Source organism: Pocillopora verrucosa, chromosome 5 (genome assembly GCF_036669915.1).
Source record: "Pocillopora verrucosa isolate sample1 chromosome 5, ASM3666991v2, whole genome shotgun sequence".
Taxonomy (NCBI): domain Eukaryota; kingdom Metazoa; phylum Cnidaria; class Anthozoa; order Scleractinia; family Pocilloporidae; genus Pocillopora; species Pocillopora verrucosa.
The window spans coordinates 13,195,347-13,221,601 of NC_089316.1; the positions used below are offsets into that span (position 1 = coordinate 13,195,347).

A 26,255-nucleotide genomic window follows, 5' to 3' on the forward strand; every position below is an offset into this window, starting at 1 on the left:
TATGGGCAGCTTAGAAAGAATTCAAAAGGGTGCATTGCAAGCTTATCTGTGGTCTAAGGTATTACCACTAATTCCAAAATGACATTCACTAGCTCAAAAACTTCCATCGTGAAATTCTACTAATCTCGAATTTCTAAACTATCAAGCAGATCAGAAAAAATGAACGTATGGGAAAAAATAGCTTCACTTGACGAAAATTGAATTACCTTGAAATTCCTCAAAATTCAAGATAATGAAAAGCATCAAGTAAAGTAAAGCAGGCCGCAGGAAGCGGCTAAGGCAAACGAAAAGTGTAGGGGTGGAGGGGGAAAAGCCGATGTTGTCGATTGTTTCTCCCTTCAAATAATCGTGAGTGCTTTGACGCTTCTTTGCCTTATAACAGAACAAAGCAAATACGGGAATTTCTATATTTTTGTCTAGTTTTTCATTTTATTTTCGTGAAAAAGTAACAACGTTTTCGTTCAGAGTTTTCAAGAGAATTACTTTTTTTTTCATTTTGTTCTTTTCTCCAAATCCTCCACCGGAGGTGTAATGTTTGTATCTACTCCTTAAGACAGAGCTAGGGTATCTAACATAAAAAGCAAAGTTTAAAGGGATCATGGCGTTAACAGAAAAATAAGAGAGTATCATGATATTCATGTAGAAAAGGGTAATGATGGCTTGGAGGGAGTCATGAGGTTTTATATTAGGAGGGAGAGGACTTCACTAAATTTCGCCGAATTTTGGGCAACGTGTCCACCAAAATTTGCAGATTTTGCAATTGATAAGTCTGCACACAACAAGTCTTTACGCTTTTCTTTTCTTAAATAGAAGATCATTTTCAATAAATAATTACCTCACACGGCTTATGGCTGAATATATACAAAATTCTATGTAACACTCCAGGCATACGATTTGATTATTATTTTGGGTTAATTGCGCACGCGTGGTCGCCATCTTGTCCACTATTTCAGCCACTGATTTGTCCAAATTTACCCATCTGCCATCTCGATTAATTAAAACAATGAACCCTTTCACAATGTATCGTGTCTTCCTGTTCTTTTTTTTGCATTGATTTAATTGTATTTGAAAGGAAGGGAAACTTATTATGGTCAAAAACTGATTTATTTTTAAAATTCGCAATGAAGAAAGAGGAGTATCGAAGGGAAGAGAAAAAGGGTTTAACAGTAATGGAGAATTGTCAATTGAATCAGTGTTTACAGCTAGCATCGCAGCTGAATAAAATATCTTTACGTTACTATACTGGCTGAACGAATGATATCTAGACTGAGTCATTGACGCGGTAATCAAATGGTACATACCGCGTTCTGATGTTTCAAATGGTAATTTAACCTTACGAAAACTGTCTCCAAATCAAGAGAGAAGATTGCCTCTAAACGTCAAACTGGTAACCACGCTGCACGTTAAAAAACCACAGCGTGCGGTTCAAAAACAATACCCCAAACAGCAAGTACAAGAATTTCATTATTTGCCTGGCTCCTGAAGGGTAAAACAGATCGCTAAGCAGTTAAAAACAAGAGGAATGATCGCTAAGCAGTTAAAAACAAGAGGAATGAGTTCTCGTTGCCTTATAGGAAAGTATGCGCTTGTGTCGAAAGATCTGAAATTTTTCAGTTTCCGTAGTTCCGTTATCGAACCGTTTACACCCTCTAAGACGCTTTTAATAGGTTGTGACAATCTGTAGAATTCCAAATGCGTTATTTCATTTTTTATTCATACATTAATTTCATTTTTTTTTAATTTTTATTCCTTTATTCATTGATTTAATCGAAAAAAAAAATGAAATTACGTCTTGGAAACACTTCCCCTCGAAGAGAAGACGCACATACCATTGAGAAAATACATTGATGTGGCAAGCTTGCTTGCGATCTCGTTTCAATCGATTTTGTAATTGTTGTTCTGTATTTGCTTTCTAAATTTCTACTTATCTCTTTTCTGTTAGTTTTTCCTTCTTTAGTTTTTGTTTTGCTTTATTAATTCTAATTTCTCGCATGTCTCACCATTGAAAGTATGAATGAATCACAAATGAATACATGAATCACGCATGAATCACCTGCATAAATGTATTTCAATAGCTTCTGGGCTTGTAAATAACAAGTAACGCATATTTTTTATCTTCACTCAGCTGAATACTACGAATGGAAAACACTTCAGATAAGACATACTTGGTATTAAAGAATTATCTCGTATATAATTAATCTTGAATAATATACTTTTCAGATGTAATTTAAGTCTAACGTGACCGACTTTGTCATGAACACTTCCAATCTGCTTCGATAACTTTAGAAACGGTCTCAAAGATCCCATATATGTATATATATATATATATATATATGCAAAACAAATAAATATAAAAAAAATTTTCTTCTACTTTACATAGGTTTCGTTATTTCTAGCACTTGCTTTTTATCAAAATCCACAGGCATTGTTAAAAATCTAAATCCCTATAGACCTCGACCGACCTATTCAAAGCTCGTTTGGCATTACGCTACATTTCTGGCAGTAATTTTCATGGTGGCGTATACTTTTTTCCGAAACTAAGTCCTAATAAGTATAGTATTTTTTTCGAGCAGCTCAGCCCAACACTTCAAAAAAGCAGCACAAATGAATCGTAGAAAATTCATTTAACGGATCCACAAATTCAACGAGTAAGATAAAGTAACAGTTGTATCTTGACCAAAGTCATGTTCATCGTTTCCGTACTCAAAGGATGCTTGTTCATCCTCTGTGATCCCAATCCCGTGATCAGCGCGTAAACAAGCATTTCCTCCTCCACCAATCATCATCACGGATCCATCACCGTCATCCCAGTCACACCAGAAACCAATCTTCAAGGCACTTTGGATGTTTCCATTGCAGCTTGCCTGTTGGAATCCTTCGGTTGACCTATATCGTCCGCCATATTGAACAACACAACTCCCCAAACAGTTGTTACTGGCCCAAACTTTGCCATTTCTAAAGTCTCCGTAACTAGTAATTTTCGATCGAAATGTTTGTCCCGCCAAACAATCACCTTTGGTTTGTAACAAAGGTGTGTGACTGGGGTCGTCGCTACGAGTGATCTTAAATTCTTTACCACCCACCAACCAAAAGGCTGAAGAGATCATGTCAGTATTAGAAGATGGATCTAATGTTCTCCCGACAGCACCACGAATATCGTACCACCAATTTCCTCGATCATCCATCCAGTTCTTGCGATCAGTATTTGAAAATCTAGCGATCAGTGTCCAACCTTTATCGTCACAATAGGCCTAAAATAGGTGAAGGGGTGAAGCTTTAAAGACTAGGATAATAAAATCTGGGACTATCAGCAATCAGTTAATATTTCCTGCTGAGGTTAGTATTTCAATTTGTCTTGTCTAAAACGTCTTTATTATCGGTTGAAAAAATAAAAAATAGGAAGTTAAATTAGGACAAATTACATTTTAGAATTCTCCGGATCGTAGTGCACCTTATCCCAAATCTGAGTTTCATAAACACATACACAAAAAAGTCACACTTTCTAAGAACGTTATGAAATAAATGTACAACGTTTTGGTAGATATTCCATTATTGAATGTGCACTTACTAAAGTTGGTTCATGCCAATTTTTGTAATTCAGGACAACATGAACCAGGTAAAGTTTGCCAACTATTCGCCTCTTAAAATAGAGCGAGGCAAATCTTAGGAGGTTCTTCTGTCCCGTAAAGAAAACTAATCTGACTGATTCCGTCTGGACTCATGATTCATGATTCATATATCTTCCCGTCTAAAAAGAGACTCTGTAACGACATCGACTTTCCTGATCTCAGGCACTGGGAGAAAAAGGTCTAGCCGTTCCATTAACGCTACTCATAAATTGTTATACAATATATTTTGTGATAGTTACTTCGAAAAATTTCTCGAAGTGCTTACATTCACAACAAAGAACGTTTGAAAACACAATAGAGGATCGCGGAACAATTCGAAGTCCTGTGATATGGAGAACTCCTGTGATTAACATAGAGTGGAACCAATGGCAACTCAATTTCTGTAATGTCATTAACTTGCAAACGTGGCTCATTAGTACATTTTCAGTACATTAATAAAATGTAGAAATATAGATGATGAAATTTTAAATGGATGATGTTCGATGAATTAGTAAGTAAATAAAATAATAATCGCAGAGACACACCCCTGCCTAATAATCGATAATATCTTTTTCTAAACTAGACAGGGCGTGTGAATTTTAGCAAAGGATTTAGGAAAATAAAGGAGAAAGGATATGAATGTTTAAGGTAATTCCTCAGAAAACAATTTTTGGAATAATTTTTTTAACCTTCCATAAACGTTCCTTACCAGTGTCGTTTCGAAAAATACAGTAAAAAAGATAGGTCACCGAGCTTGTTTATGAGGTATGATGGGCCAAACTTACCCATTAATGCTTGTACTTGCACTAATCACGCGCTTCATCTTAATGCTTTTACGGTACATTTTGCTGCAGCTGAACAATTTGATACTTAATTTGTGGGACAACCACGCAAATTTGAACGACATGGACTCAAAACGTTCCTCGAGTCGTTCCTTTAAGGTCATAATTTGCATCCTCGAATAACGGGTGTTGTGCACGCTTTTAGCTTTATCTTTTTTTCTTTTTTTGCCTTCGAGGAATTCTTTCTGAATATCCCCAATTTTAAGGGATAAAGGCCACAGTGCTCGTTCAAGAGCTAAAGACAATCGTTCTTCTACACCTGGTCCATTGATTGAAAAACAATACTGTATTCTCGTGATACGCGCGCTTATTCGCCTGATTACGTGATTTTTATGCGCAGTAGAGAATGTGCAGTGCAATATGGAGGAATCATCTAAATCAGGAGCCCATTACCCGGAGCTTCCATCTACCATACTTACCCTCTGAGTCAACTCTGTCCCGTATCTTTTTATTTTTAGAAGCACCTCCCACGGGGTTTTTCGCGAGTGTTTACATAATAGCCAATCATAAGAGAGCTGTGGTTCTCTCCTGATTACGCCACATGCAGGCCGTACGAAAGTATTTCAATAATGGCGAAGAGCGCGGAAAGTTTACCATTTTTTTTTAGGGTGTTATGCGAACGTCAGCGTGTTTTCGCGGGAAATTAAAGAACCTCCTACGTATCTCAGTTCTAAAAATAAAAAGATACGGGACAGGATTGACTCAAGGGTACAATTGGTATGGAGGCTCCGGGTAATGGCTTCCTGCCTAAATGGAATACTGGACCTGACAAAACAGACGGATACTTTATGCTGAAAAAATTACTAATGCTTATTTGCACAGACTACATACGCCTTTTCTACAGTGAGAGAAAAGATGTTAGGCTTCGCATGGGATTTGAACGCTCTAAGTGATAGGCTCCTGATGGAGACAAGTCAGTACTGGAAATTTCATATCTTTACCGCCAAAATAAAACTTTGGTGCCAAACATTAAATAACCGGAAGGGATGAGAAGACCATTTGACTGGGGTAATGGAGGGATGAGATAGCCATCATTTTTAGTCCGAAAAATAATTACGTTCTTGGAAATTTGGAGTATGACGAAAACGTACAGTAAGGAGAAAGTCTTAATTCCTCGTCCAAAACGCCCACGGCTATGAATTTTTCTTCTATTAATTATTTGCCTTCCGTTGCAAAGTGAGTGAGATTGTCCAAGCTTCCACTATATATAATTTGTTTTTCATTTGGATACCTAATTCATGTATGAATATGATAATTAGATTACCTTGAAGAATTGATTTTCCAGTGACAACAGGTACGCTCCGTTCTTTATTCCGCCGTACTTATGGTTCCAGTCGTTACACGAGTTTGCAGCTGAAATACAAGACAACGCAAAAAGAACAAGCAAAATTACTTTCAAAGGTGGAGATAAGACAACGCAAAAGGAAAATGAATGACAAACAAACGAGTCCCAATATTCAAGTGAGAACATGATGCACCCATGCCAGTCATCTGAAACTGTTATTTTCTGTTCCGCGGGATAACTGGTCGATGTCGCTAAGTACATTCAGTTCTTTCTTGAAATTTGATAAAACAATTATTCCATTCGCACTTGTAGGATACGGAATTGATTACACCCAATTATTAGAAATTGGGTCATTGAATAATGCAAGTCAAGAGTTTTCATCGGCCTAGCCATCATGGGTTATGAGCTATTAAACCATAATTGCGCATGACGAGGGTTAAACCGGCAGTGTTTTTGTATATTGTAAGATTCCGTTTGTTCTTAAAAAAAGAAAGTTGGAAAGATTTATTCATATTTGGGGCGTTTTCAATAAAAACAATCATTTCACTCGCGCTTGTTGGACATGACATGACGAGCCTCGTTGGCTATTTATCATCTCATATCTAACAAGTTGGAGAGGAGCAATTGTTTATTCGGCGCTATGCACTTCGTTGCCTATTTACCATCTCCTATTATATCTCTGGCAGTGCCTGGGGCAATATGGAGCGCATACGGTGTTCGGATTGGCTACCCGAGTGGGCAAGATGGGCCCATTTTACCCGCTTTGAATTTCCCGCTTTGATCCCGCGCAAAAAGAAAAAAAATACCTGGGGCGGACACTCCGGCGAAGTTCATAACTTTTGGACAACATCAGCGATAGAGTTGCAAAGAGCGGCAGATGGCAGTCAAAACGAAGGGAACATAAACGGCTTTCGTTGGTATATTGCGCTATATTTGCTTTTCTTTCCACGTCTTTCGAAATAAACGAGTTTTGACTCTTAATAAACCGATGATCTTTTTGCTATATATTTAATTCTTTATTCACAAAGCTTGTCGGCTGGATTTTAGCCGTTCTTTCTTTTTGCGTTTTTATAGACCTCGACTTCGTCTCGGCCCATAAAATCGCAAAAAACAACTACTACTACAACTACAACAACAACAACAAAACAATTCGGCCAATACCTATAAGCCATCATGACCGAACAAGATTGGTCAATAACATGTATATCCAACGCACGCTCATTGACCCCAGTTTCAGTGGCTCACGCTGTTTGTTCTTTGTCCTATGACCCCCCGTCAATTTTTACCCTCCATAGTTGGACGGCGCATTCCTTAGTTTAAATGTGCTGCATTTCTCGTTAGCAGAGCAACACTGATAAACTTTTCACTTAAAATTGAGTTGAAAATATGTGTGTGTGTGTGTGTATATATATATATATATATATATATATATATATATATATATATATATATATATATTCATAACACCTAACCTTTTATGATTACTGCAGTTGAAGATTCTGCGAATCCAAAGGTATTTGTAACATGACAAATGTAGTTTCCAGCAGATTCTTCTGTGATACTGGTTATGGTGAGGCATCCGTTTTGCTGAAAAGCTGGCAACAAATTCAGGGACAATTGGGCGCGTGACCATGAGACTGAGCCTTCAGCAACGCAGCAAAGTTTCAAGGTAGAGCCAAGCTCTGCCTCGACTTGTGAGGGAGGTTTCTTTATTAATACAGGTGGCTCTTCAAAAAAAAAATGACAATGATGGTTCTTATAAAGGCAGAAATTATATTTAAAAATATTTTTAAACATAGTGATTCAAAATAGAAATAAGATTATCTTGAACTGGTTCGGAAGCTTTAATTCAAGATAGTACATTTCAATTTGCTGTGACGCTTTATCAAGCACATTTCATTTCGCTTTTCCAAATGATGAATTTGTGTACATATCAGTTATCAATAGCAATCAAATATCAATATTTACCGAGCCCAAGTGATCTCCAAATTGAATTCAGGAGACAATTTCGCTTCTTTTGTTCGAAAGCTTCTTCACTTGCTTTTCAGACTTTTGTGCACAGATTGTAGAGATTCGAGTATTCTTTACCACATATGCTTTTTATATGAAACTGTAAAATGCCCATCTAGATCTAGAACGAACCCAATTAAGCTGTATTTTCCTTGATCGGCCTGCATGCGTTCATATTATAAATATATATTGTGCGTGCATTCATTTATACATAGAGCCTCACAGTAATATCACTGCCTAATTGTGGACGCACGGGCTATCATGAAGTTTCGCCCCATTGCATGCCATCTAAATGTATAATGTTTTTGACGGGAAAGGGATACATTCTGCCATAAGGAGACGAGTTGAGGGATTTGGAGGCGAAATGGTTAGGGTGGTGGCGAGTTTGGTCAAAAAGTATAGCCAAATCCTCCATAAACCACGCACATACGTACACGACATCTGACGATCACACCTTCTCGACTTTATAGGTTTCCAAATTTCAAAATACTTATTTAGTATTTCCATACCTTTGATTTGTAGGGTACTGGCGGCCTTGAAGAATCCATAACCAGTAAATACTGAGCACACATACGATCCAGCGTGGGATTTTTGGACGTTGTCAAAATGGAGAGTGTCACCATTTACGACACCTTTAGCTAAAGCATCTCCAAGCTTACGCCAAGTCGTTTTCGTGGACATATGACCATCAACCCAGCAGTAAAAAGTTGCTGATTTGTTGACGGGAACTACCTGCGATTTGGGAAAAACATGGACTTTTGGTGCAACAACAAGATGTCCTTTCGGTCCACGAATTCCTATAGAACCTTTTATTCCCTTGCTGCCTTTCAAACCAATAGACCCTTTTCTCCCTTGAGGACCAGGTAAACCGAACTCACCTTTGATTCCAGGTGCGCCAACAGAGCCTACATCACCTTTCTCGCCTTTTACTCCCTGAGGTCCAACTGGTCCTTGCTTGCCACTCACGCCTGGGACTCCACTTAGACCCATAAATCCTCGTGGGCCAGTGAGCCCTGGAGGTCCTGGCTCTCCTTTATATCCAGGATACCCGTGAGCACCAGGGGGGCCTGGAGGTCCTTTCAGGCAAATTTTTTTTGTGGCGTTGCAAGCTCGATTAAACTGATTGTTGATTTCATGGCGAACATCTTGTACAGTAATCTGAGCACTGTTTCTTTTTCTTCTCTGGAGATCGTTATTTCCTATTTCTTTAAAGTTTTTTAAATCTAAAAAAAAGTAAGATAAAAAAGCAGTTGAAAAAAAAATGTCACTGCTTACGACTGTAAAACAAACTACTATTTAGTTTTTGACAGAGTGAAAGGGCTGGACCGGGAACTATATAGCTCGAGGTCATGAAGAAGTCAGGACCAGTCAAGAAGTATTTTGTCGTATCACTGTCGTTGTTTCTGGCGGGGCCGTACGTCATATAATAACCAGAACTGGTTTATCATGTTAGATTTTAGCGTTTCCACATGAATGCCACCCTTGCCTCATACCACAGGCGGAACACTCTACGAGTGTGTTGACATGCAAAACAAAATTAGTCAAACCAATGAAAGATAAAAAATAAAGAATCCTTTGGAGAATCGAGATTTTCGGATCTTTTAGTGTCATCAAGCAAATAATACTAACAAAATTGGACTCATTTGCCTTTACTTGACGTTATTTTCCCCGATTGATTCAAGGAGGCGAAATTTCATGGCCGCAGTCTGAGATGACAAGACGCAGAGTTTACGCTGAAAAGAGACCAATGTGTCCACTAGATTTGGCTATGGACGCCGTTTTAACCTCTTCTTTGATGGACTGCTCGATTCATAGAAGTCTGTGATATTTTCGTTAAGAGCGCAATAAGAGTTTTCTATAACCTTAATACTCAACAGGGAGACCAAAGGCCTACTTTAATCCTGCAGGAAGCGCAACCTAACACCTGAAAGTAAACAGCCAGGTTTGACCTTTAATTACCTCTTTATTTTCATCAATTTTACTTTGCGTCGTATAGGATGTTTCGATTACGGTTTTCTTAGACATTGATAGTATAGGAGGTATACTATATTGTTGTTGTTCAACTCGGTCGCTTTTTCAAATTCAGTGTTAGGTTATGGAAACATCGGGGAATGAGTTTATCTAACCACACGGCGTATTCATAATCCTTATGTAAACAATGACTATGCTGGCTATGTATCGATTGTCCCTGCTTGACTTATTCTATATCAATTTCATTGTCATATAAATGAAGGGGTGCAATATCCTCATAAAGTTAAAGTTTTCTTAGAAAGTGTTGCCATCATGGAGTGAAATATGGAGTGGAAGGGAAATAAGGCTTCAAAAGCATTAGAACATTGAGTCTAGATTAGTCCTTAGATTGATCAGGGCTATGGTCTGCGAACCCTGACTTCTTCACATCAATGTAACAACCGATTGTTTTTTAACCTGATTCAATGACACGTAAATGAGAGGTTAGATTCGCAAATAGCTGCTCACTCACCCTTCAACGTTTCCTTTTCGTCTTCATCGTTTTCGTTCTTTGACGGTCCAGTGATTTTCATGTGACTTTCCACGTCAGAGATTCGCAGCTCGTTCATTTTTGTTCGTCTGTTTATTGTTTCCATCCTCATGAAGAGCGCAACTATAAGCAGCATGGAAACAAAAGAAAGAACCGTAGAGGTTCTGTGGAGAACGATCTCTGAGCATATTTTTGAAGGTTTCTTCGCAGAGTCCATTGTAGTTTTTCAGTACTTCTGGTAAACAACTTGCCTAATAAGACGACATGGGAAGTGATCTTTGTATTTCAACTGACTGCTTCAGCTTCCTGTGTTTCTGATCACGTCTCCGCTTGATCTGATCCCTGCGTGTATTTCTGTGTCACGAGACCTGATACGATAAAGAAAAAATAGCCTACTCTGTGTTGCGTTACCTGTTACTTGCGACAGATATGCGATTTTGATTTGCAAATCGTGCTTCAGTATCATTCGATAAACCTGAACAGCCACTAGTTTTGTTATCTATTTCAAATACAAGGTATACCTTTTAGAGAGTAGAAATTAATTTGCGGAAAAAGTGCACCAAAACTATTTCCTGTAGGTCACATAAGGGCAGATGAAGTTTCATGTTGAAAGTCCTTCGAATGCCGCACTTTTCTTCGGCAGACTGCTGCAAGAACTCGCGTCCACTCTTGAGACGGCTTTCAGTCCATTCTGAAGTGACGTGAGCTCAGCAAAGCTTGAGCAGTAAGGTTCACGCTATTTTACGTGAAACTTGAAAGGATAAGCTAACGTTTGCCGTCTCACGTAAACGCAGTGCTAAATCTCTTTACTTGTCAATCTCTGGTTCTCTCCTATCGACCATTGTAAATAACACTAACAAATGTGACTTAATACATTCCTCAGTCTGCCTACTCTCTTTGCACGGCATAGGGGTCGATAAAGGAGTAATGCACATTTCGTCTAAAGTCAGAAAATCTACTTTATAATTCTCCTTCGGTTCCTGTTGTGCAATTTAATGTACAAATGGCCAAATTGAACAGACTTGCAAAGACTTGAATTAGGACTGAAAACTTCGCTTGCTGTTTTACAACGAAGAAATTGTTTGAGAGAATTCAGTTGTTGGATGAATAAAAGTTCCGTCGATTAATTCAGTTGTAAACAAATATCTTACAGTTTTAACCTTATGAGTCACTTTTTTGTGAAGGATAACAGTTAATTAAAAACTGTTTATAGGTCGCGTGTCAATCATTTAATGACACACTTGCTACCACAAATTAATTTCGAAAACAATTTTTTGCTGGCAAGCAAAGTGATTTGAGATAGAGAAAAGAGAGGATTAATAAGTTATTAGTCGGCTTGACTTGCTTATAAATACTACCCAGCCGGCAAAACAAAATATATACATGAAAAATGGCAAAGAAGCTGGGGATGTTCTCGGCGACTCACGAAAGCGTTACCGCGCCCGTGGGCAGAGATAGGAAAATACGGACGGCGGTAAGAACCAATCATATCGCGGGATTCGTTACCGTGCCCTTCGAGAAAGAAATAAAAGATAATGTGTACAAAAAAGCTTACGCAGTTTTCTCTTTTTATTTTTTCCCCCAAAATCATTTTTAACCAATCTGTTCACGGATCAAACTGACATCATCTTAATGTCCAACGTAAATGGTGAAATAATATTTTCTTTAATTAGTAATGTTCCTTTATATTTGTTGGTTAAGTCGGAATTGAGATATAGCTTTCGCAATTTTTATTTGTAAGATGGGCAGACTTATTCAAATAAAACATTTCCACTGGTTTTTTCAATTGTCTGGCGCTCGTAATCACAGATATACTAATTATAATAATTACATCTACTTCACGTAGAAGAAAAAAATTACACAGAAGAGGAGTCTACAATTATTTTTGAGTATATTCAATTGCCTCCTAACCGACATTGAAACCAAATTTTAGTAGTTAAGTTTAGGATCAAGTCAATTGGTAGCAAGCGTATCTGAAGTATTTTTCCATTATCAGTTCGCAAAGATAACAATTGACCAAATCTAAAAAAATACACCTGCTGATGATATGTCAGAGCCTGTGCAGTGTTGAAAGAGAGCTTGCGTTCGGTTTAAGAAAATGTATTTATAATGCTAAATACGCCCGAATGAACTGAAAATGATCGATAAAAAATAAAATGAATTCAAATACAAGGATTTCGAATTTATTTTTCGAAGCCTCAACGTTAGAGAAAGAATCGTCATCACTTCTTATATAAAAACGATACTCATTCGATTTCAGTTCACAGAGAAAGTGAATATGATTCATGTCAAGCCGATCAAATGATAAATTATAATTGACAGAAACTCGTGGCTTCACAGCATCGAACAAAATCCATCCTACATACAGCTGTCGATTTTGATTCCTTGTTGTTTGCGAAATTAAATGGGATGTTTGCTCTCTTAAACTAACAGTCAAGAATTGCAAGAATTAAAAGGAAAAGATACCAACGAAGACTAATCTCTACCTTACTAAAAAAGAATCTTCTGGCAAAAATATATTTTACGCATATCATTCCTTTCAACCCAAATGGAGAATGATTTCTATGATTCAACGGGACGTCCTTGGAAAGAAGCAAACTTTGATCTTAAGTATTTCTGGGCAGTGTTCGTTGCGCTGACAGCGCTAGCTACAACGTTTGCAAACGCGTTGGTTCTTCTTGCTGTATGGAAAGATCCTAATAAGAATTTGCAAAGATCTCCGTCTAATTTACTTATCGCGAGTCAAGCGATAGCTGATTTCTTTGTAGGTTTGGTACAAGAGCCCTTGTGTGCCTGGTGGATTTTAACGTTTTCTTCCATAGCTGTTCACGCCATCGAAGCCGTGAGTTCTCTGTTTTTAGTTTCTTCCGTTTTACACGCTGTGGCATTGTCCTTCGATCGATACGTGGCTGTAGCGAGACCATTACAGCATAACGTTACTATTACGAAGAGACGAGTCTTTCTATGGATTCTGGTTATCTGGATAAGCAGCATCGTCTACATGTCGTATCGGACGATCCTGAGAGAGCTCAACTACTCGATCACGCTGATTAATATCATATCTGGGGCTCACACTGTGCTTCCGTCAGTTATCAGCGTCTTGTTCTATATTCGCCTTTACTGCATGTTAAAAAATCTTCGTAAGGGGGCAAGAGACCTTGACGAATCAGGGAAAATGGTCATCAATGCGTACCAAAGAGAACGCAATATGACAAAGGCCATGGTGGTTGCACTGTGTTTGTTTTTATTCTGTCTGACTCCCTGGTTTGTGTTCTACCAAGTCATTGGTGCATGTCCCACGTGCGAGGAACACGAATCTTATCAAATGTACTTATTTGCAATATTTTATTACATCTTTACCATGAAATCTTTGCTGAATCCATTCTTGTACGCGTGGCGCCTCCCAAAATATAAAGCGGTCTTCAAAACTCTGTTAAAAACGGGAAGAAATAACCATCGACGAATCGAAGTGATAAACTTATCGGAAACAAGCTGAGATGTAAATATGCTCCACAAATGAGACCCCACGCTGAAAAACAACTTCAGCACAGGAAGGCTTTTAGTTGACGAGGCAAAAATCGTTTCCCAAACGAGGAAAATAAAAACGTTTCCGTTGATTTAGCAAAAACATATTTTTAAGCAGCTCAATATATGGTATGATTCAGACTTGCTTCAGTTCAAGGAGATACTAAGATATTAATTTACAAAGTTTTATTCTGTACTTTTGAAGTGTGCTAACAAGCTCAAAAGTAGTCAGCAATGAAGTGAAATGTTAATAATGCGATATCTATTGCATATTTCATAAAGTTCAATGGTGGTGGGGAAAATTCTGTCAGTTAACTAATTGATTCAGCTATAAATGTCGAGAAATACCCAGTAATTATTCAACGAAGTAGAGGTGAATAGTGCCAGGTTTTAATTATTAAGCGGCAAAGCGGCGAGGCAAATATCCACCACTTTCACCGACACCAGGGTAAAAATTTTTTTAGTATTCGGCTGCTTTGAGAGGAATAGTGTTAATCACTTCGGAACAAGCCAATCAACATGTTAGATAAGCACTATTCGCCTGTGAAGTATACACTAAAGCACTTATAGCTGTTCAGAACGTTTTAAGTCGCTCGAAGAATTTTTTGGTGTCAAGCAACAATTCACTTGTGGAACATTAGAAACATCATGATTAGGGTTGATAATAAAACTGGAGAAGCATGCGATCCATAAAGCGTACATTTTGTTATTGCAAGTTTCCCATGACAAAATTCTTCGCCCTTAACCGCCCTTATTGACAACTAAATGACGAATGTTATGATAACGCACAGGTTAAGGATGTTTGAACATTCTGTTGTGTTTTATGCTCTAAAATCAAATTTACATTTAAATCATTTTCCACCCCTAGAGCTCTAAAATCAACTTTAAATTCAAATCATTTGCTACCCCTGGCGGAGGAAATGTCACAATATATACTTCCATTTCCAAATGGGTATAGAATATTGATTCAAATTAAGGGATGTAAGGTCGTTTTGCGAATTTCACTGTCATTAGCCCTCTTTGAAGGTAACCAAGTTGATCTGTCCTTTGCATTATTGGCTCACTGTACGGATCATTGTTGCAAGTCTGCGAAGAACTAGCTCACATTTCATTTTGTTTTTACTGTATGTTAACTATTTGTTAAATTTATCAAAATTATGAATTGAAAGGGTATGAAATAAATAAAACGCTAATGACGGCGCGACCGAGGGAAGATTTTTCAATTTTTTTTCTTTTATTCAAAATTAAAGAAAAAAAATTGCATATATAACTTTCTGACTACCTTGCTTAAATTGCATTCATTCAAATTGAGTATGATACATTAAGTAAATTCTTCCTTTGCAATTTAACTAGGGATGTTATGATATTCTTTTGATACCCGTTCATGCACACAATAACTTCCCGAACTAAGTTTCTCGAAAGAGGAAGGCAAATTGATAAAATATTCCTACAACTCCATCCAACTACTTGAGACTCATTTGTAATTCATACATAACGAAATATTTCATTGAAAAAAAAAAAAACTTTCTGACAGTAGTTATTTCCTCCGTGCTTCGTGCAGAGCTTTCAATTAATTTTTGATCTGAAAACTTCCCCCTCAGTCGTAGGGGGCAGAAACGCAGGAAAACAAAGGGGAATGCCGACAAGACAACCCAAAACAGCTGGGTGTTATTAATTTGAACTATGACATCCTGTCACTTTATGCCCTAAACCGCGCAGACGTGATAAGAAATGCATTTAGACGCAAAATTACTAGCGGTTCGCAGTTGCCTCAATACGTTTCTGCTTTTTACGTTTAAAGCCTTCCTCAATTGACTCTCTGACTGAAAGTGCTGCCTAAAATGTACCAGCGTATCTTCAAAATACTCCTTCTTATTTTGTCTCTTGTGGGTAAGTAGTGTATTCAACTCATAGACCACTTTCCCTTCGAATTTCAAATTTTTCCTGAGAGTGTTCCATCTTAGATAAAGCGAGACACAAATCAAATCTTAGTGCTCGCGGTATGACGTTAAACTTGCCTCAGCCCTTTGCGAACGGGAAAATATATGAATGCAGCTGAAGCATAAATCCCAGCAGAAATGATTTTTAAACTACATAAACTTGTAGCAAGATTTTCAAGAAAGAATATCGGATTTTACTCGAGCGTCGCTTCCATCGCGTGACTCAATATCATCCTTCGACTCTCTGCAATCTGCATTTCTTATCAACATAATTCTGCGATTATTGATTCTTTAATCCCAAAACCTCCTTTCGCAACACCAAGTTTAAATCGAACAAAATCTGGGGGGTTCCAACTTCCAACCCAATGAAATTTAGACCAAGTCAAGGTAGCAAGTTGACTTTTATTTTTTTGTTGTGTTCTGGCAGTAGGAAAACAAGAAAACCTCTATTCCAGTGTCTTTGAATAATTTGAATAACTTGCAGATCGTGAAATGTTACACCTGTCACTGGATCTTTAAGTGTTGGTAAAATTTGCATTCTGTTTTTCTAATGACGTCATCGAGATGCATTTCTCAAATGTAGAAGAACATTTTGAAAATGATCTGACGTCCAATTTTTTTTTCCTGTTTCTTTCTTTTCTGTTTCTTCAACAAAGTGTTTTGGTAAACCTTAATGCAGTGAAATGAAAAGCAATATAAAACCAGCCTAAAAAACAAATTAGAAGACGAAAGGGAATGTAGCCATTACTCAGCAGAAATCAATTTACCAAGGTTTATTGAACTCTACAATTATACTTTTAAATTAATGCGTCGCAGAATTGGATGAATTCGAAAATTTTTGTTTTTCATCTCAGATAATATTTTGAAAGAGATCGAATTAAAAAAGGCTATATCTTCGCACAGTTTTATACAATGATAGCGGTATCTGACAAAGACCATAAGAACAGGATCAGGACTTTCTTACTATTCTGCTAAATAAAGATACTATACAGTATGTTAAATGTCTTATATTCAGGAAGGCACTATTTTGAATTTCAGGATTCTATCAATTAACCCTAACGGGATAATGGCCTAGCATTTATGTTTTTCGCTTTTTCTATTTATTTCCTTTTTTTTCCTAGATCTAAAGCTGCGCAAACATTTTTTAAGCATTTTAAAATATCTTTGATACTTTTGTTTCATTCCGAACAAAAACAAAAACTCTTTTGGGTTAATTTATCGCAGATTAGAAGCCGAGCGATAAAAGCTAAATTATATCAAAAACAGAAAAGAAAGTGTTAGAAAATAAGTCAAAAGTAAAGAAACGACACGCGAAAAAAAGAGGAGGTATGAACGACGATATAGTGATCTGTTTTGTTGTATTACACCTTTAAGTGGCTCCATTTTGGCGGTCCAGTTGAGAGTTTATCAAATTAAATATTTATTTCCTTTTCCGTAGTTTTCCAATTTTACAAATTCAATGTATGAAGACTTTAGTAGAAAGTAAAAACTGGTTTTTAAGCCGCAGACGGACACTGATGCTCTGACCATATCTTCTGTGATATATATATTAAATAAATATATATCTTGTTTTCTCGTCAAAAAGGGGCTCTTTTGGACGAGAAGAGAAAAGGAATATATATTTGATAAATATTTTCAAATTTGCAATGTTTTAGAAAACAGGTGAACTCATATATATCAGCAATCGATAAAATGGAACATCTCACTTTCCATAAAATTAAAATAAGGAAACTAGAGCAATTGGTTTCATCTTTTTATTTCCAGTAAGGGCTTCTGATAAACTCCTCGTTAAGCTTTTTCTTGCTCAGTCCGAATGAATCAGTCAAACTTTTCAAAAAATGTGTGAAGTCACTGTTAGGCAAAAAACACTTTTTCCTATGGTGCCCATCGCTCGTACTCTTAAATTACAACGAATTAGCTCTTCGTAAGCAGAAATTTTTTCTCGAGCAAATGAATAATTTTGTTTCTCTTTATTTACAGCGCTCTTTCCCTTCAAACCTGTGCTGTGCGTCTTTCAGTGCACTATTTCTCTTGGTGATAAGAACCTTACAAGATCTCCTGTTACTGTGGTAGCAGTTTTGAACTGTACAATTAGTGGCCGTTCTGCAAACGCTTTCAACTGGACAATTGATGGGAAACAAGTCAAAAAGGAGCATATATTACTGGATCCAAAGGAGAATAAGAAATGGTCCGCTGTTGTTCTCGAAAATATGACCAAAGAAGCAGAGAAATTTGAGTGCAAAGCGAAACGTGGCGAGGAAATGGCTTCGTGTTTTGTTTATCCTGGTAAGGCATTGTGTTCTAAGCAATTCAAGCTCTAAAAATTCCTTTTAATTTACACTTACTCCATACTTTCATATTCTTTAATATACATCCGGAAAGTTCAAAATAACACCAAATGAAGAGTTCCTTTAATTTGTATGCAAATGAAGGGGGGAGGTTTTCCGCCCAAGGACACGCACATTTAATTTTTTTTTCCTCCTCATAAAAAACTCAGCTGAACAAGTATGATCCTTTCCTGAACGGATTAGATCCAATTTTTCACAAGACTACGACCTCTGATAAAAGCTGGACCCTATTCTTTTTGGCGACAGATAATTGAAAGAGGTATCGAAATTTTCGGGAAAAGTATTGTACCCGTTAAATAATGGTGTAAATTTGAAAGAAAATACCAACCTACAAACAATATTTCTCGTCACTCATTATAAGCTTCGTTGCATGCTCTTTATGGGGCATAGAAAATTATAGCGTGATTTTCAAATTATTTCTACCAAAAAACCGTTCGAAAATCAGAAGGGGAGACAAGTGTAAAGCAACTGAAATTTTTTAAATTTCAACTTATTCCTCAAACGCCAGTTTCCCTTAACTTATTTAATTAACCACTGGTAATTTATGCCTGATGAAATGGCGAAGAAAGCACAAAAGTTTTATTGCAAATTTGTTAAAATGTTAAAAGGCTCCTGAAAAATTGGTCTTTTTTAATCGAAAAAGTGGTCGATATTGTATCGATGAAAAGAAATGGGAATTCTAAAACAAGAAATAAGTGTCAAAAATATAATACTGTTTCTGCCATCCTCTTGAACAATCTGAAGAGTTGAAAAGCGCCTTTAGCGATGAAAAATAAGATAAAACTGCCTTTTCCTCCCTGGATTGAGAGTCGCTTTTATGAGTAGAGCTCTCAAAGTTCAACAGCCTCTAACACCTCAATATGACTCTAGCTGTCTCCGCGATTGTGACTCAGAAAAGCACCCGTACCGAATTTTATTTTAAAATTTTGGTAATACTTGTGAGGCGTGGGTGAAGACTACGGAAGAAAGGTTTTTACGAATTATATTTTTATAGATGACAGTTAATAATGAAAATGGGTTAAGAACCTACAAGAGCCATTCAGAGGAAATAGTCGCTGAAATTTTCCAGTCTCTCCGGCGCGTCCTTAAAATTGTTTTTCTTTCCGCTGATATTATTCTGTTTTGCGTCGAAAAAAAGCAAAACATCACTTACAGCCGAGAGGAAAGTAGCCTATTAAACTGACGTTACATCAAAGCATCCTTTTTTATTTTCAAAATTCATTTATTAATTCAATCATGTGTTTTTCTGACAACTGTCCATTTATCCATCCTTCCATTTATTACTCATCCATTTTTTCATTCAAATTTTCGTTATTCCCGCTCGCTGGAATTCATCCATGCATCCATTGATATATCCATCTGGCCCCAGTTGTTCAAAGCTGGGTTAAGGTACCCTAAGGTTAGTGTGAAATTTGATTTCAGGTCTGAAAACTTTGAGAGAAAATTCAGTTCAAATATTTTTGCTTGCAATTTGATCATTGGATGTTCTAAAAAGAATAGTGAAAATTTTCCCAAAAAGACTTTTGAACAAAGAAATAAAGAAACCTGGATTAAAATTTAACCCTGGGTTAGGGCTAATCGGCCTTTGAACAACTGGGCCCTGCTGTTCCTTACTTCGTTCTTTCGTTCAATCATTCATTTATTCCCTAATTTAATTATTTATGTATTCTCCACTTATTCAGTCATTTAATCCTTCATTTATTTGTTTTCTTAATGGCTATTTTGTGAAGAGATATTTTTTCACTTTTTTTCACATTTCCTTTAGATTTTTTTTCATATTTCATTTTTATAGTTGTTTTTGTCATTCCACATTGCTTTTGGCGAAACAGATAACTCTCACGATACTTCTTCCCACTCAGGTGTATAAACAGATTACAATCTCATTCAACACATACAGCAAAAGTCTTTATTGCTTCAGAACTCAGAAGGTGGTATGAGTAATGGCAAGTGGGTCACTTTCCTCATATACCCTCTTACCAATTTTATAAATTATTATGCCCTATAGCCAAACCAAATGTGCAAACGTCTGATGCGGCTGTCAGAATAGTTGACTATGGCAATACACCTGAATTAGAATGCAGAGCTAATGGATGGCCGGTTCCTCGTGTTTCCTGGTGGCTGGATGGTTCCGAGATTCAACATTTTGACGACGACTACACGTACATATTACGTCGATATGGTGAGAACATACTCTTCATGAAAATAATATCAGTGACAAAGAAATATCAGCGTGTGAAATTTACGTGTCGTGCTGATAACGTGTTTGGTACGTCCGAGAGGTGCGTGGAAATCCAAGTGAGACGTGAGTAAATGACAACTTTTTATTTTACATCATTCGGGTTTTTGTTATCTTCTTTCAAAAATTTTGTGATAGCAAAATATTATGACTAAAATTCTTTGATAGCAAAAAGAAAAAAAACATAGAGAAAAGTTTGTCAAGAAATCTCGGGGTGGGTCTTACTTCATGGTGCTGATGTTAATGTATAGAAATGAGAAAATATTACGTTTAGCTGAGGGAAGTGTAAGACCAAGGAGTTGAATGCGGCAATTTCTCATCCCATTGGTATTCCTCGATGCTCAAAAGGGAATTTATTAGGGTTAAAAGTTTGTTGTAGTAATTCAAGTTCCCATCTCTTCGTAGAGCAAAATAATTTTCTTTTATGAGTCCTTGTCAATAATTTTTAAGAGATTAGGATCTTTCCACTGTTTGCAGGAAGAGCAGGAATAAAATTTGCTTTATTTCCATCTCTTTTTTATTTTTTAGGAATTGATATGATCGAATACGGTTATCGTGAAAGGCTTCCCATTCCAGCAGTGTTAGGAACGAGTGCTACTCTTGAGTGCATCTGCTCGGAGGAAAAATGTTCAGAGGATACCACTCAGTTTTATTGGAAACGTAATGGAACAATTGTCAACGAAACACTCAATATCAGATTATCTCGTGAGGTCTTAAGCAGTGGTTTAAAAATTGCTTTGATGATACTCAACGTGTCACGTGCAGACGAAGGAGATTTTTTCTGCAAAGTAAGCAACTCCCTGGGATTTGAAGAGAGGCGAAGAACCCTGAAGATTCTGGCCAAAGGTTGGTTTTATGAGAGTTTGTTCGTTGGCATCTTTTAGGTGATGAATCATGAGCTTTAAATGGCTCTCTTGTATTGTATCATTGACGACTAATACTTTAGAAATTAACGAAAAAAAACTGCCTTTAACCGGGATTCAAAGTCTTTGAACAGGGAAACAGAAAGATCGGCAGAAACCGACAAACAGACAAACAGACAGACGGACAGACAGGCAGACAGGCAGACAGGCAAACGGACAGACAGACAAACAGACAAATCTGCCTCAAACCAGGATTCAAAGTCTTTGAACAGGGAAACAGAGAGATCGGCTGAAACCGACAGGCAGACAGACAAACGGAAAAACAGATAAATCTGCCTCTAACCAGGATTCAAGGTCTTTGAACAGGGGAACAGAGAGATCGGCAGAAACCGACAGACAGACAGGCAGACTGACAGGCAGACAAGCAGACAGATAGACAGACAAGCAGACAGACAGACAGACAAATCTGCCTCTAACCATGATTCAAGGTCTTTGAACAGGGGAACAGAGAGATCGGAAGAAAAAAATAGAAAGACAAACAAACAAACATTCAAACATTCGAACAGACAAACACACACAGGTAGACAAACAGAAACGAAAAAAATTGAGCGGCTGATTCTTTTCTGTCATTGCTAAAATTGCAATCGACCAGCAAAGATTATTTCTTTGCTTGATTTTCGTATGCATGTTACATGAAATTTATTTCATTACAAGTAGTTATCATTTTCTTTACGGGAAAGAAGAACCCTCTAAAATCTGCTCTCTCCCGTGCAACGTGTGGCTTCGTAGCTCAGTCGGTGATAGCGCCCGATTCTTGAGTATCTGGGAGGCCTGGGTTCGAATCCCGTCGAAGCCTGGATTTTGCTCAAGCTTCTTTTCTGCAATTGTTAAAATTACAGTCCAACTGTACCAGAATCATCTCTTCACTTCAAAATAGGAAATGACAGATAGACAAACAATCAGTGCAAAAGATACAGAGATATATTTATGCTGGAGGTTTTTTATGGAACTTGCAACAAGATTTTATGGTCAGAACGTCCTATCTAAATATAATCATTTTGAAACAAGACATGCTTGGGTAACTCCTGTATTTATGATTGCTCACGGAAGGGAGAGTGGCGTGGTATAGGATGACAGCAGAAACCAAAGTCTAAAAACTTCTCTCCCACGCATTTGTTAACAATATTTTACTCCTCATTATCATTTTGCGTTTGCTGGTGTTGAATATAGTGTCACTAGAATATATAGCTACCAATCACTTTTGGGAGAAGAGGGTGAAATGGTTCCCTTGATAAGTTGCACTTACTTTTTTTCCTATCTTTTCAGAGAATTTTCGGATTTCTGCAAATCCAGCTAAAGCGTTTGTAAATCAAAGATCTCCTGTCCGTCTGACCTGCAAAGTTTCATATCCATCAGAGCTACTAGAGCCGGAGACTTTTTGGATCTTTAACAACACTAGGATTCACGAAAAGTCCGCACTGCAATACTACACAAAATCATATGGCCCTCGAGAAGGAACCAACTCAACAAAGATGGTTTTGTTTCAGCTTCAGATATCTAATGTAAGCGATCAATACGTTGGTTGGTATATCTGCGCTGCAGATTTCAAAATAATTATTGTCAAAGCGAGAGTTTCCGTCACCCTCGAAGGAGAAGAAGCCGATGGTATGTTTCAAGCATTATCTGTTCTTTGTACATATGGCATTTCGTTCATCATCTGACCGTCTTATTTCATGTTTTATTCTCGTCAGATGGAATTCTGTTGCAAAGTTTTCCTACTATTAAGGAAATTACTATTAACATTCAAATAACTAATTGTGCAGTGAATTTAAATCACAACTATAACATTCAAAAATTTTCATTCGACATTTTTAATTTGGTTCATGAAAATTCAAAGAGCAGGATATATAGTTAAAACCTCAGTTGAGAATTCCATGTGAGCGCTATCAAGGTGCATACTCTGTAGTCTACAAATAATTGAGGGATATCAAACAAAACTGAGACAATGAAAAGACATGATGTTAATTCAGTTTAAGGTTACACGGCCCTTGTATCTACTTTCAGCGGGCACTATATTTTTTTTCTTGCCAATTAGTGTTCCTTGTGTTTTCGTTTGTACGTTCAGTTGTTTGTTTGTTTGGTTGGTTACAATTCAATTGATTAATTTCAAGCTGAGCATATTTTAATCTTTTTAAGACTTAAGAAAAACGATTCTTTTTTTTCTAGATAAAAATGGAATTGCCGGCGTTGAGTCTAGTGAAAGTCCGCTGGTCGCCATCAGCTCCATTACCGCAGGCGGCGTTATAATGGGTTTCATTGCAGCTTTGTTTGCCTACAGACTTTGCAGAAAAAAGCGCAGTGATGAAGAACCATTCTTTGGTATAGTTTTTTTATACATAATTTTTTTAATACGACTTGACCCTAAAGCTAAGATTAAAATAAAATGAGTCTATTTGATTGAATAAGAGTGATCATAACAGTGGTAAGGCTGTAATAGCAACATTTATGTTTCGATTCTTGCAGACTACGGGCAGTTCCTCCTTTTCGATAAAGTCTGTTGCTCAAGAGCAAAAATAGTCAGCGGAAAAAAATTGATGCAAGTGCGCCGCGTGGAAGTCTGGAAATGAGGCCCAAAAAAACTACGAAAACCTACTATTCATACGCCTTGCTCCCAGAGTTCCGCGCGGCTCGCTAATATCATACGAGAGACAGCTCGTGTTCTACGATTCTTGCACATTTAGATTATTATTACATTTATTAAGTTCTCATACTAAGTTTCAAGTTATTTTTGAGCCTTTCTCACCGTGAGTTATGGTCAGTGGAAAAGGCTGATGTTCAATTCTTCCATTATTTACTTGCGGTCCGTGGCACGAGAGTAGGGTAAACAACAAAACTGGCCTGATAATGCGCAGGAGAAAACTCGGAGGGTAAAAGTATTGTCCTTTATCTACTCCAGATCTAATTCAGAAAAAAATATGAAACAAAGTAAGACCAGCTAAGGCAATGGTCAAAAATCTTAATTTCAGATATACCTACAAGATAAAGGGTCGTAACTCGTATGCTTGGGGTATGGTCAATTAAAAGAAGAAATTTTTACGGTAATTAAAAATTTTAACCCTAGTTTACCCTACCCGATTGTTTCATTTACCAGAAACTCCAGTCAATGGCCGCCAGTTTAGGTACGATGTTTTTGTGACGTTCAGCAGCCAGGACTTAAACTGGGTTAAGAAAGAACTCTTGCCGCTCCTAGATAAGCATAAGCTTAAGTACTGTATCCATGACAGAGATTTTCAGGCTGGGAAGCCTGTGGTGGACAACATGGCAGAGAGCGTGTACACGAGCCGAAAAGTTCTGGCTGTAATGTCCCATAACTACATGTCGAGCAAATTCTGTCGCGGAGAGCTAGAGATGGCGCTATATCGGAGTACAGAGATGGGCGACTCTTCTGTTATTGTGGTGCGTATCGATGGTGTTGACCGGAGCAAGCTGCCTAAGGCCCTTCGCAACAGAACCTTTCTGGATCATCATGACTTCACTGAGAGGAAGAACTGGGAAGAGAGGCTGATAAAGCATCTCAAGCCACCTCCGCTGGACAAGAACTCGGAGAAAAAAAACTCGGAGAAAACTTATTCCTTGTTACGTAACGTTAGTGAAGCGTGAAGCAATGAACAAGGTATTTTGCCATTTACAAGACACTCTTTGTAATTAATTCTTTGATAGACATTTTTCGAAATAATCTTTTACGGCCACGATACCTGAAACGACAAGTCACAGCGACGCAACACATGAACAGGTCGCATCAAACAAGCGCTGTATGCCAGGAAATTGCTTTGCAGATCTTTATCCCGGAAAGATTATTCTTTTTCCTTGAAGCCCTTCGTTCAAATTCAACTAGTCTTAATGGGTGCGATGATGGCAGAGCGAAAATGGAACTTAGTTCAACGTAATTAAGGCACGAACTTTTTTTGATGTTGTATTCTGATCGTCCGATGACTTCCGTATATCTTTATTCTGGCTGCTTTGATGTCTAATTTATTTGAGACTGTTTATCCTTGATTGTTCAGTATGAAACAAAAAACTTAGTGGAAATGAGGATCTGTAGTATTAAGCAGTTTGACAGTCATAACTTAATCACACTCGTTTTCCCAAGTTGCAAGGCCTGTGATGCAATTTGTGGAGTATCATGGAGTATGCAGCTTTTATCTGAGTCTGTCTAATTACTATGGGTTTTTTTTTTGTGTCATGAACGGGTAAAGTTTACGATAGGAGTGAAGTTAGTTACCAAATAGAGCAATTTTTAATCGAGTGGAAAAAATAATCCGGATCGGTTTTGCCTTCCTTTGCTCTGTAAAAGGTCTAGATAACTCGAACCACTCTCTTCAGAGTTTCGCTTCGCTAGGCTGCTGAGTCTTTGAGAGAGGATTAAAAATTGGACCAAAGCTCTAATGTAGAACCCCGATGCTAGATGTCTAAAACAGAAAAGTACAAAATATCTGCTCCTCCTCTTCCTATCAGAAGAAGAAAAAGACTATCATTCATGTTACGTCTGCGCAGGTCTGGTGGGGGGTTCTTGAATTTTCTTGGAGCGAAATAATAATTGCTTGGAAAGTTTTCCATCCACCTGAAAATATTTTGATATCTTCGCTGAGGTGATTTGCAAAATTTCATTCAATCTTGATAAAAATTGTTCCTTAGGAGACCCAGTTTCCACGAGGCATCTAATCAAATTGTTACCAATGCCGGCCACAAGTAGCCTTTAATAATTTCATACTAACTCGCCCGTTTTAAGAGCACTATGTAATAACTTTTTATATATATAATGACATCATAAATTGTATCTTAGTATGTAAAATTTGTTTTAAATAAAAAAAAATTCGGGCAAATTAACTTGAAAATGTTGTTTACCTCTCCCTTCCCCCCCCCCCCCCTCTCCCCCTGGAATTCGCGTATAATTACAATGAATCCCGACCTTGTTCTGGCAAATTATACCCCTTATATTAAAACACACGACCCACAATTCCTCCATTCGCTCTTTTGAAGGGCTAACACTCGAAATGTCAGCTTTGAAACTCTTTGCGGTGGCCAATTTGCGTTATCA

The 26,255-nt window shown here is 37.4% G+C and overlaps 3 protein-coding genes across 3 annotated transcripts; 2 read left to right on the forward strand and 1 right to left on the reverse strand.

Moving 5' to 3' along the window:
* Positions 1–1,767: 1,767 nt before the first annotated feature.
* On the reverse strand, positions 1,768–10,635 carry LOC131784481 (uncharacterized). The gene is made up of 5 exons (XM_059101292.2): positions 10,228–10,635; positions 8,255–8,968; positions 7,208–7,462; positions 5,715–5,803; positions 1,768–3,251 (listed from the first exon to the last, which is right to left on the reverse strand). Exons 1-5 carry the CDS (start codon positions 10,460–10,462, stop codon positions 2,625–2,627), a joined length of 1,920 nt encoding a protein of 639 aa, XP_058957275.2. The 5' UTR covers positions 10,463–10,635; the 3' UTR covers positions 1,768–2,624.
* A 2,082-nt stretch (positions 10,636–12,717) lies between these two features.
* On the forward strand, positions 12,718–13,862 carry LOC131784518 (octopamine receptor beta-1R-like). The gene has a single exon (XM_059101334.2). It carries the CDS (start codon positions 12,794–12,796, stop codon positions 13,739–13,741), a length of 948 nt encoding a protein of 315 aa, XP_058957317.1. The 5' UTR covers positions 12,718–12,793; the 3' UTR covers positions 13,742–13,862.
* A 1,653-nt stretch (positions 13,863–15,515) lies between these two features.
* LOC131784489 (uncharacterized) lies at positions 15,516–26,020 on the forward strand. The gene is made up of 7 exons (XM_059101300.2): positions 15,516–15,660; positions 17,691–17,996; positions 20,064–20,360; positions 20,823–21,140; positions 22,484–22,822; positions 23,384–23,536; positions 24,309–26,020. The coding sequence occupies exons 1-7, from the start codon at positions 15,612–15,614 to the stop codon at positions 24,815–24,817; spliced, it is 1,971 nt and encodes a 656-aa protein (XP_058957283.2). The 5' UTR covers positions 15,516–15,611; the 3' UTR covers positions 24,818–26,020.
* Positions 26,021–26,255: the final 235 nt, after the last annotated feature.